Source organism: Somniosus microcephalus, chromosome 19 (genome assembly GCF_052327205.1).
Source record: "Somniosus microcephalus isolate GS21.2 chromosome 19, FLI_Smic_1.0, whole genome shotgun sequence".
Classification (NCBI taxonomy): Eukaryota; Metazoa; Chordata; class Chondrichthyes; order Squaliformes; family Somniosidae; genus Somniosus; species Somniosus microcephalus.
Genome location: NC_141005.1, coordinates 38,307,151 through 38,322,866, shown reverse-complemented (window position 1 = coordinate 38,322,866; position 15,716 = coordinate 38,307,151). Strand labels below are relative to the sequence as shown.

Here is a 15,716-nt window from a genome sequence, read left to right as displayed (position 1 = left end):
TTTTCTTGCTGTATGGATATCAGGAAGATAGGGGTGATGCCTCAACAGCAACTGTACATATTGTTACTTTGTATATTTACTTTGAATTGGGGGAGCTCCAAGTGTAGAAGGATAGACAGTGTTATCCTTAAGCTGCTGACAGCTGGATTGACATGTAAATTGCAGTTTCTGTAAAATCTGGAAACAGATGGCCTGTATGAAAATAAATCATTTGGTTTTCCAGTGGCCAAAAAAGGCTCTTGCTTCTGTTTTGGCCATCACTGCAGACCTCCTATTGGACTCAGTGGAAGTGGAAAACCAACTGGCTTCGCCAGTTTGATGTGATGTCGGCTTGTGACCATGATCTGCGACATTGCTGAGTTCCTTACCTGAGGTAAGGAAAAAGCAGAGGCCATAAACCTCCTGTCAAGGAGAGAGGGAGACTGGCGGGAGAGGAATAACGGCTGAGCCTCATCCTGTCGACACCCAGAATCCAGATACGCGCACTTCTAGCATGGGTTGATGATTAGGAGCAGGAACCCTGGCCTATTTGTTTTCTTTCAGTGTGACTGCTTGGGTTTCAAAGAGCAAACAGTTGCAGCCCTACTTTAGTTCCTTGTTATGCATTGCCTATTTCAGTGGATTTGACCTAGAGGAAGTCTGTGGAATCAGACTCTGTTCACAACTTGCTGAAAATGCAAGACTTATTGGGCCGTATTTTCCGATTGGAGGCTTCCCGTGTGCGGAGGCCTCCGATCTGGGAAAAATCTACGCACTTACCTGAGGGCTCCCAAGGTCCGGACACTTCTGCTCCTGGGCCTCCAACTCGAAACGTGCAGGGCCCACGTATCCCAGAGGTGCATGCGGTTCGCAAGCATCCCTGGGATCATGGGGAGCCAATCAAAGAAGGGAATCTTCCTTCATACACTTGACAGATAGACCTGTCAAATATATGAATGGAGATCACCCCAAAAACACTTTAAAACATTAAATAAAATTAGAAAAAAACATCACATTTTTTAAATTAGTTGAAATTACAATAAATTTAATATTTTAAACAAAAATTTAATTTTGAAAAAAATAAAGTTTTTTACGGGACTAAAAATAAATTTACCTTTTTTAAAGTATTTTTAAATGATAAATGAGTGAAATTAAAAAAAAAAAAAAAAAAACTTTTTTCAAAGGCGTAAGATTTCTTGGGGGTTTTCTGCGGGCGGAGGTGATCCAGAAAGCGGAACTATCCGCCCGCAGAGGCCCTTCTCCAGGACAGGCGTCCAATCTGTCAACAGCATTCTTGACAGATTGGAAATGCCAGTTTTCAGCGCATGCGCATTTCCGATGTCCCTACGGGTGTGTACACAGCGCGTATACACCCGTAGGGATCGGAATATCCGGCACATTATTTTGAAACAAATTTTGCATTGAATTTGCCAAATATTGTACAGGAAACTTTCTAGTATCCGGCACTGATGGGACCGAGCTGGTGCCGTACCATCAAAACTGCCGTAGAAACCAGCGCTAATGTTAAAACATACGGAGCTTTTGAGCTCTGTGTGAATCAACAAACCCTGTTGCTTAGCAACAGCTTCAAAACAGTCGGCCGCAGCTTAAAAGCGTCTCTGTAGCTAAGCAACAGCTTCAGCTAGACCTTGCAGAGCCTGGCTGGGGGAAAAAAAAAAGCAACGAGAAGTAAAAATCTTATAGGAAACGGCTCCTGAATTTTGTCGGTAGATAGAGCTTTCCGGACATTTAACCTCCGGTTAAATGAAAGTTTCCTGTACTAGTATTTTTTTTTGTGTTTTTCTGCCTCTATGTAATGATCTAATTTGAAAATATGCCTTTTGAAATGCTAAGGAGAATGTGGTGGCAACCCACGTAGTCTTCACTGACATTGCTGTGGTAATAGGGTAATTCTTGGTCCTCGGCACATTATCCCATTCATGTTACACATTTGAGTTCAGTGGAGATATGTAGAAACTGCCTTTTTGTTGTGAACATAAGTATTAGGAGAAAACCTGAATTGTAACACACACTACAGGAAATCTCATCGTAGGGTATTACGAGTGTTGCAATGTATTATGAATTAATATAAATCGCCTCAAGATTTAAAGTTACTAATTAATTGCTATCTTGGGACCAAGAAAGCACAAATAGTGTAGCGCTGTTGTTCATCTACAGCTCTGTATAGTTCAATGCTTATAATCATAATTTTTCTTTACCTAAAAGATCTGGATGCTGTTTGACCAAAACATACAGTTTAATCGAGCTATGAGTGATGGAAAGTATCATGTAGCTGACTCCCTAGTTCCTGGAATAGCGGCACTTAATGGGCCAGAGGGACTGTATAGGTAAGTGCAAGGAATAGTTATCGGCAAAATTGTTTAGAACAACATAGATGTCATCCGCTTCAAGTCAATATTCTATTTTTAACAATAAAAAGATCTCCTAACTTACGTTTTTTGAAAAATTGTATTGAAGAACCTCGATTCAGAATGGAATTTTGCATAAATTGAGTGATCTGATGAACTTTTCGAATCTGAGATTTGCTGATTTGATTTGTTTTATTGAATTACGAAACAAACCTTTTTTAAATAAAATGGTCTTAAAGAAATTTAGAAAAGCTTATGAGTACTTTTGAAAATACTGGATTTACAGGGTTTTGTATGCTCTGTTTTTGTCAGCGTACAGAAGAGGGGGTTGTGCTGTTGGGTGCCACTGGGGGGAAAAACACCTGCTCCATAACATGAATGTCCGTGGGTTTGTCTTTTGAGCTGTTGGTGTTTAATATCTCCTACATGTTTGCTAATAGACTACCTGCACTCAGTTCTAGTGAACTGGTCACACAGTTACCTTTTTGATTCACGGGTATAATGTCACTCTACCTGTGTGTCTATTTCTCCATCCATCTCACAGTCCATTTTAGTCACATTATTACCTTAATTGGGCCAAATTTTATATTCATAGAATATTACATTTCAAAAGCTTTGTGATTTTCTAATGAAAAGCATAATTAACTAGGAACTACTAAATATTTTACACCAGAGTAAATCGCTGTGCAAAGCTGGCCAATAAAAGCGAACAGAAGCACAGCTAATTAAATAATTCAAAATACTTATATATATATATATATATATATATATATATATATATATATAGCTTTCCCTCATTATTTTCCTCTTCAACCCCCCAACTTGATAGGTTAAAAAAATACCATTTATAACATGAAAAATGTAAATATAGAGTTCATTTTTTTTTGACTTGCCTACAAAATTCTCCAGTTCCTGTCCTGAATGCATCAGTTAAATGCCATTCTCTGAAGCCTAACCTGCAGGAGGGGCCTGAGGCTCATGGTTTCACCACAATGCTAATGTCGATACTTGTGGTGCAGCTAATTCTGTACCCCTGTCACAGCCCTGAGTAATACCATGGCAGGTCGTGTGTTTTATTTTAAAAACAAGCCTGTCCCTGTGCAAGCAACACTTGAACTGTTGCCACCACTGCCTTACTGCACTGCCTACCTGAGTCCTTCCCAGACCAGCCTGGCCTGGTTGCCACAGCTCCCTCCCCTTGCTCCCTCCCCCAGCTCTGATGTATTTCTGCCCTATCTGTCCTCCCCTTTTAGAACCATTCTGATATGCTCCCATTCCATCCATCCTTCAGCCTGGGTGTGTGCCATGTTCACATTTTCCCAGCATGCATCGGTTGGATTATCTATGTAAATGTAAAAGGTTTCTATCTTTGATTCCAAATCATTTTGAAAAATACAAATAATCTGTAGAACAAGTTTTTCAGGCAAAGTTTCACATTTTGTTATCAACTGCTTAATTTTTTGTTCAGAGAGAGAGCATAAGTGATGGACAACTAGCCAAACAGAGAAAGAAAGAGAGAGGCATTAAAACCACTTATGCTTTATTTTGTTAGAATTCAAAAGCAATTATTTTCTTTATAAACAGATACTTGGGGCTGGATTTTGTCAATGGGGACGCGATGGAGGCAGGACTCCCACTTTTTTAATTGTAGTCCTGCCTCCATTGACTTGTGGCCAACCCACGCTATTTTCCCTTGATTGACCTTGTTAAGCCCGCTCAGCAGGCCAATTAAGGGACACCTGGTTACTGGTGACGACAGATGAAATGTCAATCGCTGACGAGCTTTTGACAGATGAAAAATTAGCATTTGACAGCTCTGTGAAGCTGTCAATCTGTCTTCTAACTTGAGTCCTTGTACTCAGACTCAGTTAGAGAGCTCTCCAGACCAGAAAGCAGAGGCTGCAGCTTTTGACATTTCAGCGGCCATTCTGCGCCGGTGAACTGAGGGACTCCCGAGAACTGAAGGAAGGAAGCCTGCAGGAGAAAGTAAAGGTAAGTAAAACTTATTAAAACACTTTACACTTACCTCACACACTTACCTCTGCACACATGCACCCATCACTCACCTGCACAACGGACATTCCAACCCCTTCAGACCGACGGTCCGCCTTGCTAACTTGGCGTGGTTCGGAGCCATCGGGAAGCCCACACTTCAGGGCTAAAAATAGGGATTAGGCAAAAAACTGCCTGTTAACTGCCTGTTAACAGACAGTTAATTGGCACTAATCCCCTTCCCGCCTCGGGGAGGCGGCTCCCAGCACAGATCGGATATCCGCCTCCTGGGACATTGACACAGAGGCGGGTTGGGGGTGGGATGGGTTCCTGCCCCCCGATTCTGCAATTTTCCCACCACTCCCGCCTCCAAACCCGCTTCCACGGTGCTTGGCAATTCGAGCCCATAGGATTTGAACGTAATGGTTGTTAATAGAATATTATTGTTCTTCTGACTCACAGCAAGCAACCCACAGGAGATGCACTAGTAATAAGTATTGCTGTTTTGAATTTCCTGTTGACCATTATACTTTGGTGTCACACTGTAACTCATGCAAATTTCTGCCATGTTTACCGTGTTTGTCCCACCTCAACTCAGGTTTCTTCTACCTGATTGGCTGAAATGAAAATATATTAATTTTAACTGGTTATATCCAAATTCCTTTAGAAAGGAGGTGAACAAACATTGCTCAAAAGAATTTTGAAAAAATATCATCTGCCATTTTTTTCTCTAGGCCTCTGAGATATATGCAGATTAAAAAGTATAATTTATAAACTAACCTGTAAAAATATTGTAACTTACCCATAATATTGCCCAACTCCTATTAGAAATGCCTCTATTAACTTTCATTCTGAAAGCTGGGGATCTTGGAGGCAGTTCAGAGACGATTCACTAGGTTAATTCCGGAGGTGTGGGGGGGGTTGACTTATGAGGAAAGGTTGAGCAGGCTGGGCCTATACTCATTGGAATTTAGAAGAATGAGAGGTGATCTTATTGAAACATATAAGATACTGAGGGGGTGCGACAAGGTAGATGCAGAGAGGATGTTTCCCCTCGTGGGGAAATCTAGAACTCGGGGGCAAAGTCTCAGAGTAAAGGGTTGCCCTTTTAGAACTGAGATGAGGAGGAATTTCTTCTCTGAGGGTCGTAAATCTGTGGAATTCTCCGCCCCAGAGAACTGTGGAGGCTGGGTCATTAAATACATTTAAGGTGGAGATAGACAAATGTTTGCAAGATAAGGGAGTGAAGGGTTATGGGGAGCAGACGGGGAAGTGGCTTTGAGCCCAAGATCAGCCATGATCTTATTGAATGGCGGAGCAGGCTCGAGGGGCCAAGTGGCCTATTCCTGCTCCTATTTCTTATGTTCTTATGTTGAGCTTGTTTGAGCTACTCCAAACTGCCACACATTGTTCCTGGCCTATGCTCATCTGTTGATGCTTGCCATCTTGCTGTGTATCCTGGGCTTTAAGAAAAGAGTTAAAATTGAGTATATAAGTAAAGGAACATATAATCAAGGCCACTGGTTTCGTTTTAATTTTAAAAAACTAGACAGAATTGTAGAATTTGATTTCCAAAACATGCGTTAAAAATCCCAGAATGATTTGTAATAAAATTTGACTTATTCAATCACCATAAATCAGTAGCTCTGAATGCACTGTGTTACATGGCATCATAACACATAAAATAGCGTATCCTCTGACTCACTGTGACACCATAGGAAATTTGTTGTGTTAACTAAAATGTGCTGTATTGCAATTGGATATTTGATGCATCGGGGGCACCGTATTACAGCATTTACTTGTTTCTCTTTCATGGTCCCCAAAGGAAAGCACTTGTGTTGAAAGCACAGAATCAGATCACAGAATCCTACAGACTTCTACAAAAGTTGTTGGTCCATTGTCAGAAAAAGAAGTCTACAGAAATGTTGATAAAGTAAGTTGGGAATTAATGCATTTTTAAATGATAAACACTCGGGGTTCACCACAGAGCAGGCTGGAGTAACACTTCATTGCGATAAAACAATTAATTCTCTTTTGTAGATTGCGAAGTCTGTCTGAAGAATTTTGTGTGTCTATGGTAAAAATTCAAGAACGCAACTAAAGCTTTTCAAATTGTCACTGGTACACAATTTGTAAGGAACAGCTTATTTGGTGATGGTCTTCAAGTTTTATTTTGTGCTTTAAAAAAAAAAAAAAATTACAAGCTGGAAGCAGTATTACAATTCTAAATGATAAACAATCCAAAGGAGCTTTAAAATGAAACATTTCAGCTACAGGTTTAACACAAAATTCTAACTGATGCAAATCAAACTGGCTAATAGAATAATAATAAATCTGATATTACATAGGATATATGACACAGATGCTGCACTCGAGCCTCCTCCCGTCTGTCTTCATCTAACTCTATCAGCATAACCCTCTATTCCCTTCTCCCTCATATGCTTGTCCAGCCTCCCCTTAAATGCATCTATCCTATTCGCTTCAACCACTCCCTGTGGTAGCGAGTTCCATATTCTCCCCACTCTTTTTGGGTAAAGAAGTTTCCTCTGAATTCCCTATTGGATTTCTTGGTCGTCGTCGTACGTGTCTTCACACTGTTCCCTTTGGGGAACTGTATGAAGTGGTGGAAGGATTTCTGGCCGCGATTAACGCTCCTTCCGTGACTGTAATCATCTTCGTACCAGCTATTAGGGTGGTTAGTCCTATGGCGGGAGGGTTTTACGGACTCCCACAACCCATACGAGGGGGGGGGGCCACCCACACCCACGGACGCAAGTGTCCCGCTGGATGTCAACCCAGAATTTAGAGCCGGAGCTCCGACTCCACTTGCCGGGACTGTCTGGAGCAGGGTTCGAAACCCAACGCCTTCTGGCTCAGCGGCGGGGATGCTACCGCTACGCCAAAGGCCCACTCCGGATTTCTTGGTGACTATCTTATATTGATGGCCTCTAGTTATGCTCTTCCCCACAAGTGGAAACATTCTCTCTCTATCCACTCTATCAAAATTTTTCATAATTTTAAAGACCTCTATTAGGTCACCCTTCAGCCATTTTTCAAGAGAAAAGAGACCCAGCCTGTTCATCCTTTCCTGATAGATATACCCTCGCATTTTTGGTATCATCCTTGTAAATCTTCTCTGCACCCTCTCCAGTGCCTCTATCCTTTTTATAATATGGCGACCAGAACTGTATCATACAGAGACTGTAGTTCCCGCATTGGACACATCAGTCACCTGTGAGCTCATTTTTAATGTGGAAGCAAGTCATCCTCAGTTCCGAGGGACTGCCTAAGAAGAGAGAAAATGCAGTACACCAAGTGTAGTCTAACCAAGGTTCAATACAAGTTTAGCATAACTTCCCTACTTTTCAATTCTATCCCTCTAGAAATAAACCCTAGTGCTTGGTTTGCTTTTTTTATGGCCTTGTTAACCTGTGTCGCTACTTTTTGTGATTTTGTGTATTTGTACTCTGAGATCCCTTTGCTCCTCTATCCCACCCAGACTCATACCCTCTAAGTAACAGGTGACCTCCTTATTCTTCCTACCAAAATTTAATACCTCACATTTATCTGTGAAATTAATTTGCCAATTATATGCCCACTTTGCAAGTTTATTAATGTCCTCCTGCAATTTGGTGCAGTCCTCCTCAGTATTGACTCTTCCTCCCCCCCCCCCCCCTCCAATTTGGTATCGTCCACAAATTTAGAAACTGTGCTTTTGATTCCAAAGTCTAAATCGCTGATCCTTGTGGAACACCACTACCCACCTTCTGCCACTGTGAATAGCTACCCTTTACCCCTACTCTCTGCTTTCTGTCTTAAAGCCAGCTAGCTATCCATTCTGTTACTTGTCCCCTGACTCCACATTCTCTGACCTTGTTCATTCGTCTATTATGTGGTGCCTTATCGAAAGCCTTTTGAAAATCTAGATAAATTACATCTACTGCATTACCCTCGTCTACTCTCTCTGTTCCCTCTTCATATGGGAGATAGCAGTTGGTAATGCACAATTTAAGAAGGGGTTACAGGTGCTCAATCAGGTAGTAACAAATGTGAAAGAAGCTAAATACTGAGAACTTGAAAGTACACCAGCTGCTAGCTACCAACTCAAAAAACTTAAAGTATGTAATGAGGTGCAGCTACCCAGAACATCACTATACCAATACCCTAAATAAGCAAGCTATTTCATCATGGGGGGCCATTAGAGCCTGACTTCCACACAAAAGCACATAACAGGGTTCTGAAGCAGGAACTGTGCCTGACTTTGGCCTTTCTAACTTAACACGCTGAGGCCAGTTGTAGCACCTCTACTGCTGCCCTGAAAACAGCCAAATTTATCACATACCTGGGACACTCTCAATCTGTATGGTTTGGCTACTCACTGCCGTAAATATTTGAGCCCTGGGGACAACTAGTCTGGATAAAATTGATCAGGACTTTGCTATAGACGTCACTCACAAATTCATGGATAATTACGGATGAGGAAGGCCATTTGGCCCATCTTAATTCTTCCATTCAGAAAGACCCCCTTTGTAGGATCTGATTGTTTCCTAAATGATTCCGGTGTTTTTTGCCTTGACTACTCTACCTAGAAGTCTATTCCATGTATTGATCAGTCTTTATGTCAAGAAGAATTTCCTGATATCAATCTTAAATTTACTCTAGCACAACTTTTCCATATTCATAGTTACAGTCAATTGTTCTGAGGATAATATATGGAGCCAGAATCTGTTGGTAAGCCTTTCTCTTAAGGGATGGATAAACCATATCGCTGAAACGGACAACTGGTTTCTCCAGTTTTCTAACTCAATGTCACAATAATATGTACTACATCATGATGTTAGGAGATGCCACGGTCAGGTTCTCCCATTAGCCAAATTATAAGAGTGCTATGACAAATTGCTTACTTGGCATCTTGGATTGAGAGTAATGCTGAGGGATATTGACGAGGGCAGAAGTTAAATAAGTCACACAGTAACCCGAAGGGAAATCCCACGGCACAAAGCGAAAGAAGGGAAACATTTAAGATAGACAGATGTCACAGCATGGTGGTGATCAAATGTACTGCAGGTCAGTGGTAGACCAAGCACTTTGTATAGGGATGGAGGTGAAATAAGTGGGCTACAGTTTGGGCATAAAAGAGCATCCTTGTGGCCAGCTTATAGCATCATTTTCAGAAGCCTGAAAGCTTGTTGCTTGTTGCTCAGCTGAGATATATTTGGAAAGGAAGGAAAATATTAAATTAGCTTCTCCTTCATCTGAAAAAAAATCAATATATCCGAAAAAACTTCATTAATGTGTTATATTTATAAACTGTTTTTTAGAGTTCTTATTTTGGAGGCTGAGCTTTTCTGCAGTTCCTCATGTCATGCAGTGGCAGTTCCTTTACTCCTAAAAGCGTTGGCTCTAAGTCGTGAATATCACTTGGAGTATCTAACCTCGGAAGCCATCTTACATTTGGCTTTTTCACAGGTGAGCTGTGCTACACATGTTCGGGTGTGACCAATTGCAAAGCTTACTGTATATACTCAAGTATGAGACAAGAAATGTACGTCCCTGCTTGGGTCTAAATGTAGGGGAGTCTAAATGTGGGTAGTGGTGTTCCACAAGGATTCATGCTGGGACCATTGTTGTTCACAATTTATATTAACGATTTAGACTTTGGAATCAAAAACACAATTTCTAAATTTGTGGATGACGCCAAAAGAGCCTTTCTTCTTTCCTGATTCCCTCCCATTGAAGCAGTTTTGCCGATGACAGCAGACCCAACAGCACCACATTCATAGGAACCTACCACCATACCAGTGCTTCCTATGGGCTGTTGCTCTGCTCCACTTCTACAGTGCTGTGATATTAAACAGCAATTTTCTTGCCAAACCTCAGTCCAAGCTTCCACATTTAAAATCAGATACAGGGAAAGAGATTTAAATGTGTAATGGGAGCCAAGACTAAATTTGGAAGGAAGAGATGCCATTTAAATATCACCATGCTAGAGGAGTGCACCAACATAGAAATTACAACACAAAAACAGGCCGAACAGCTCAAACCAGTCTGTGTTGGTGTTTATCTTTCACACGAGCATTAGTTCTAAGCCCGTGTGCTTGCAGTGTTCCCATTATCCCTTTACAGGAAACTTTGTGTTATCCGGAGGCTAACTGTCCGGAATGCTCGAGCCACCGGCAAAAATCAGGAGCCGTTTTCGTTAGTTTTTTTTTCTTGTTGCTTTTTTCCTCAACAGTCAAGCTCTGCAAGGTCTGCTGAAGCTGTTGCTAAGCTACAGAGACGCTTGGACTGTTTAGAAGCTGTTGCTAAGCTCAAAAGCTTCCGTATCTTTCAACATTAGCGCTGGTATGTCCAGCAGTTTTGAGGGAACGGCAACAGCTCGGTCCCGTCGGTGCTGGATAGCACAAAGTTTCCTGTATTTTCCTTTAGTCCCCTTTCCTTCAACCACCTTTCTAACCTATACTTAAATGATGACATTGTCCCTGCTTCAATTATTTCACAGCCTCACAGCCTCCTGTGTATAAAAAAAAAAAAAGTTTCTTCTCGCTGTGCTAGATCTCTTGCATTTAATCTTATATTTATGACCTCTTGTTCTAGGCCCCCTCAAACACTGGAAACAGTCTGTTTTGATCGACCCTGCTTTACCTCTTCATGATTTTAAACACCTCTATCAAATCACCTCATAATCTCCTCTGTTTTAACAAACTAGCACTAACTCTTCAAGTCTTGGTTTGTATTTGTATTTTCTTCTACCAGGCAGCATCCTAGTGAATCAGTGCTATCCCCTCTCCCTTGCCTCAATATCCTTCCTGCAGTTTGGAGCCCATACTTTTTTTTTTCATTTATGGGATGTGGGCATCGCTGGCAAGGCCAGCATTTATTGCCCATCCCTAGTTGCCCTTGAGAAGGTGGTGGTGAGCTGACTTGAACCGCTGCAGTTCGTGTGGTGAAGGTACTCCCACAGTGCTGTTAGGGAGAGAGTTCCAGGATTTTGACCCAGCAACGATGAAGGATCGGCAATTTACTTCCAAGTCAGGATGGTGTGTGACTTAGAGTGGAACTTGGAGGTGGTGGTGTTCTCATGTGCCTGCTGCCCTTGTCCTTCTAGGTGGTAGAGGTCGCGGGTTTGGAAGGTGCTGCCGAAGAGCCCTTGGCGAGTTGCTGCAGTGCATCTTGTCGATGGTACACACTGCAGCCACGGTACGCCGGTGGTGGAGGGAATGAATGTTTAAGGTGGTGGATGGGGTGCCAATCAAGCGGGCTGCTTTGTCCTGGATGGTGTCAAGCTTCTTGAGTGTTGTTGGAGCTGCACTCATCGAGGCAAGTGGAGAGTATTCCATCACACTCCTTACTTGTGCCTTGTAGATGGTGGAAAGGCTTTGGGGGGAGTCAGGTGGTGAGACACTCGCTGCAGAATACCTAGCCTCTGACCTGCTCTTGTTGCCACAATATTTAGGTGGCTGGTCCAGTTAAGTTTCTGGTCAATGGTGACCCCCAGGATGTTAATGGTGGGGGATTCTGCAATGTTAATGCCGTTGAATGTCAAGGGGTGGTGGTTAGACTCTCGTTTGTTGGTGATAGTCATTGCCTGGTACTTGTGTGGCACGAATGTTACCTGCCACTTAGCAGCCCAAGCCTGAATGTTGTTCAGGTTTTGTTGCATGCGGGCATGGACTGCTTCATTATCTGAGGAGTTGTGAATGGCACTGAACATTGTGCAGTCATCAGCGAACATCCCCATTTCTGACCTTCTGTTGGAGGGAAGGCCATTGATGAAGCAGCTGAAGATGGTTGGGCCGAGGACACTGCCCTGAGGAACTCCTGCAATGATGTCCTGGGGCTGCACGCTGTATTCCAACTGTGGTCTTACTAAGGTTTCCTATAAATTCACGATTATATCTTGACTTTCATATTCTATACCTCTTGCCGTAAAACCATTAGTTAGTTTAAGTTCTTATCCATTTGAGGTGCTGCTTGTAATGTCCAAAATGTACCACCACTCAGTTACTGATGCCTATTCAAAAAGGAAAAGAATGGAGAAAAAATCTTTTTCTGGATGCCAGCAATGTGACAGACCATTTTAATGGAAACAGACTTTGTAATGTTGACCCTTATCTTACAAAGAGACATGATTTTATTGGGTATAATTTTATACAGTATAGCACTGTATTTCAACATGTATGTTTCTGACCAATGTCTTGAAGACTTTTTGTTAATTTTAAATCCAGTATTTTAGTTTTCAATTCTAATACCTGTAACATATAAAGCTAATTTTTCTATTTACAATTGTTGGCTTACCTGCTGTGTAGGAATTGTTATAATAATGTTTGAAGTAAATGATCTATATTTTGATGTTTAATGTGCTTTTAAATGAATATTTATTTTACAGTAGTAGGTGACTGTTTCCCATAACATTTTGTTTTCTCCACACTTTTTTTTTCTCATGATTTCTCTTCCAAGACCGTATATTTCTAAATGGGAGCACCTGAAAGCAACATTTCACTGATTTGTGTCTTCCTAAACAGATTTAAATTTAAGGCAAAATCAAAATTAAAACCTGTCGCAGCAGCCAATATGGCAGCAATTTCTGATCAAACTCCTGTGTTGGTTGAGCTAGAAACAATATTTATATATTAGTTAATCTCCTGTGGTGTTATACTGTTGAATTTCTGGGTCTGTACCAATTAACCCTTTCACTCTTAAGTTCCGAAAGATTCGACTTGATCCTTATTGGTGACGGTGATTATACTTTATTCAGTGTAAGCGAGACTTGATACATCACTAGTATCTGAGCAGTAGTTAACGAGACGCAATCAAGTGTTATATTATCCGTTATGCCCTGGGTAGAAAGATTGCAATCTCCACAAGCAAACCCCCGCCGGCCTACAAGCCCTCTAGACTCTGCTTACGGTCAGTGTCACACATGTGGTCCCTCCTGGCCCGTTTGTGGATAGTCCCAAGCTTTTCAGCTGAATACCTCTCCAACCCTTGTGTCTAAGAGACCCCCTTTTTATACCCCTTCTTCACAGCAAAGTCTATGGGGACCAGTTAACCCAATCATGGACTTACACCAGATTTCACTACCCAATTATAGGGATGCCACATACTGACTGATCCCGCCTGCCCCTGTCAGGCCATCGCCCTCATGACCCCCTCCTCTGACACCATCTGTGTTTCACTCCCTAACAGTGTCTAATTCAAATGAGACATGATGTCCTTGTCCATCATTTATCTCGCCTGGGAAGTGAACAGTTATGATTTCGTTATGGTTTTTCTATGACTTAGCCGTTGTCCCTTATCAGGGTCTTTGGAATCTTGCCAAGCTGGCCTTCTTGTTTTACAGGCAGCTGTTCTTTTATGAGAAACTAGCTGGAGTGCCCGGCGGTGCCCTCCCTCTCTCCTCTCCCTCCCTCTGCCCCCCTTCTCCTCTCCCTCCCTTCCCCCCCCCCCCCCCCCCCCCCCCGCGGACCAGGGCTGGCCGGTGCGCGGCCTAGCGTGTGAGGCCCGGCCGGACTCACCTTAGCTCAGGTCGCGCTCCGGGCCGACGTTGACGTGCGCGCTGACTCCCGCCCCGCAAGCCTTTACTAAGATGGCGGCGATGGCTACGCTTGGCTCAGTATTGCGCCGCCAGCCTTTACCAAGATGGCGGCGATCATGGGGCGGGACGGGCGGTGCCTAGCTCGGGCGTGGCTGGCTAGGAGAGGCCGAGGCTTCGAGGCCTGCAGGTGGGGTAAGCCTCCAAGGTTGCGGCACCCGGTGGAGGTAGCGAGTCAGGAGGAAAAAAAGAGGGTGAAAGGTAGGAAAATTAATCAGCTTAGAAAAAATATTTACAAATTAATTTACTTTTTTTAAAAACAATTTCCCCTCCACACACACAGAAAGTGGAAAAAATAAACACACACAATGGGAAAAATAAATCGTTAGGAATCAAGATGGCGGCCACTCACCTCAGCTCAGAAGGATTAGGCCCGCCCACACACGCAATGAAACGCCCCCCGTGACGCACCGATTGGTCAACCATCAGGTTAATCCCCTGTACGATTGGTCAACCATCACGTCACTCAACGCTAATGAGCGGAATGTTGCCGTTTTTTGAACCTTTTTTGTATACTGTCGGAACAATTTTTGTCTGACCAAAAAGTAAATACGCCCGAGTCCCCTAATAAGCTTTCTTTTGATATAACATATGTGTAGGTATGCTCTATAACTTTTGATGATTGTATAGCCAGACAGACAGACAGAAAGACAGATGGACCAACTGTTTTATTTATATAGATAGATGCTGAAATGGTCTTTTTAAATTTTGGTCAAGAAAGACCCATGAGCCTTTAGTTTTCCTTGCATCTTACCTCCCAAACCAGGCCTACCCAGGGCATTTCACAGCAGGTTTACAAGTACAGTATGATTAGAAATGCAGCAATTACATAATGAAATCTTTCATCTACAATTAATAATAGTATGAATTGATTATATTTCAGGTTAGTTAGTAAGTAAATGTGAAGTGGAGACTTTCCCAGTATTCTCACAATACACAGGGAGTCTAGACCAAGTGTGTATATAGCAGTTGAATGAGCAGTTCAAAGGGGAAGAAATAGGAGAGATTCGTTTTAAAATTCCCCCTCCATCCAAAACAGAGCAGAACCAGAGAAACAGGTCAGTCTTGCAGTGGCAAGACATGCAGGTGATGATGAGGATGGGCACGCTGTAGCCAGTAAATAATGTCCTGGTGAAGACAAGTGAGGAGAATCAGGATAGCAAGCATGTCTGGGCCAGGACTGGTAAATAGGAAGTAGCAGGCAAGGGAAGCAAATTTGTAAGGGCTTCAGAAACTGAAAATCTGTCGCTTGCTTTTTAGATATGCGGCAGGAAAGCTAGCTTGGGATTAAATTCCATATTTTTTTTAAAGCTGGCTCTGGGATGGTAGGCCAAAAGAGACCGGTGTCAGAAAATACATAAATGTAAAATAATTTAAATAATATAAAATAAGCTTGAGGAAAAGAAAACAAATATTTAAAAAAAAACTTATCTGACAGCCTTAGAGAGGAAGAAAAAATAAAGTCAGAACTTAAACTTAACTGCAGTTTCACCTAGCATTAGGAGGACTGAAAGGTTAAGTGTATATATAGTAATCCACAAGCATGACAATATTGTGACAAAGGAAGTGAGTATAAAAAACAGGAAGTACATGCCAGCTGCGATACCTTTAACATTTATAGAGTCATAGATTTATACAGCACAGAAAGAGGCCCATCGTGTCCGCGCCAGCCATCAAGCTCTAGCCTTCAGGCTAAAGGGATCAAGGGATATGGAGAGGGGACAGGGTACTGAATTTGGATGATCAGCCATGATCTCATTGAATGGCGGAGCAGGCTCGAG

At 42.3% G+C, this 15,716-nt stretch overlaps 1 protein-coding gene across 2 annotated transcripts in view; it reads left to right on the top strand.

Annotated features, from left to right (window-relative positions):
• anapc5 (anaphase promoting complex subunit 5) overlaps positions 1-15,716 on the top strand; it is a 45,735-nt gene that overhangs the window by 24,851 nt on the left and 5,168 nt on the right. For both annotated transcript variants that reach the window (XM_085961598.1, XM_085961599.1), the window contains 3 exons: positions 2,206-2,327; positions 6,166-6,273; positions 9,662-9,809. In XM_085961598.1, coding sequence (XP_085817724.1) covers positions 2,206-2,327; positions 6,166-6,273; positions 9,662-9,809 — 378 coding nt within the window. The remainder of the gene's footprint in view (positions 1-2,205; positions 2,328-6,165; positions 6,274-9,661; positions 9,810-15,716) is intronic.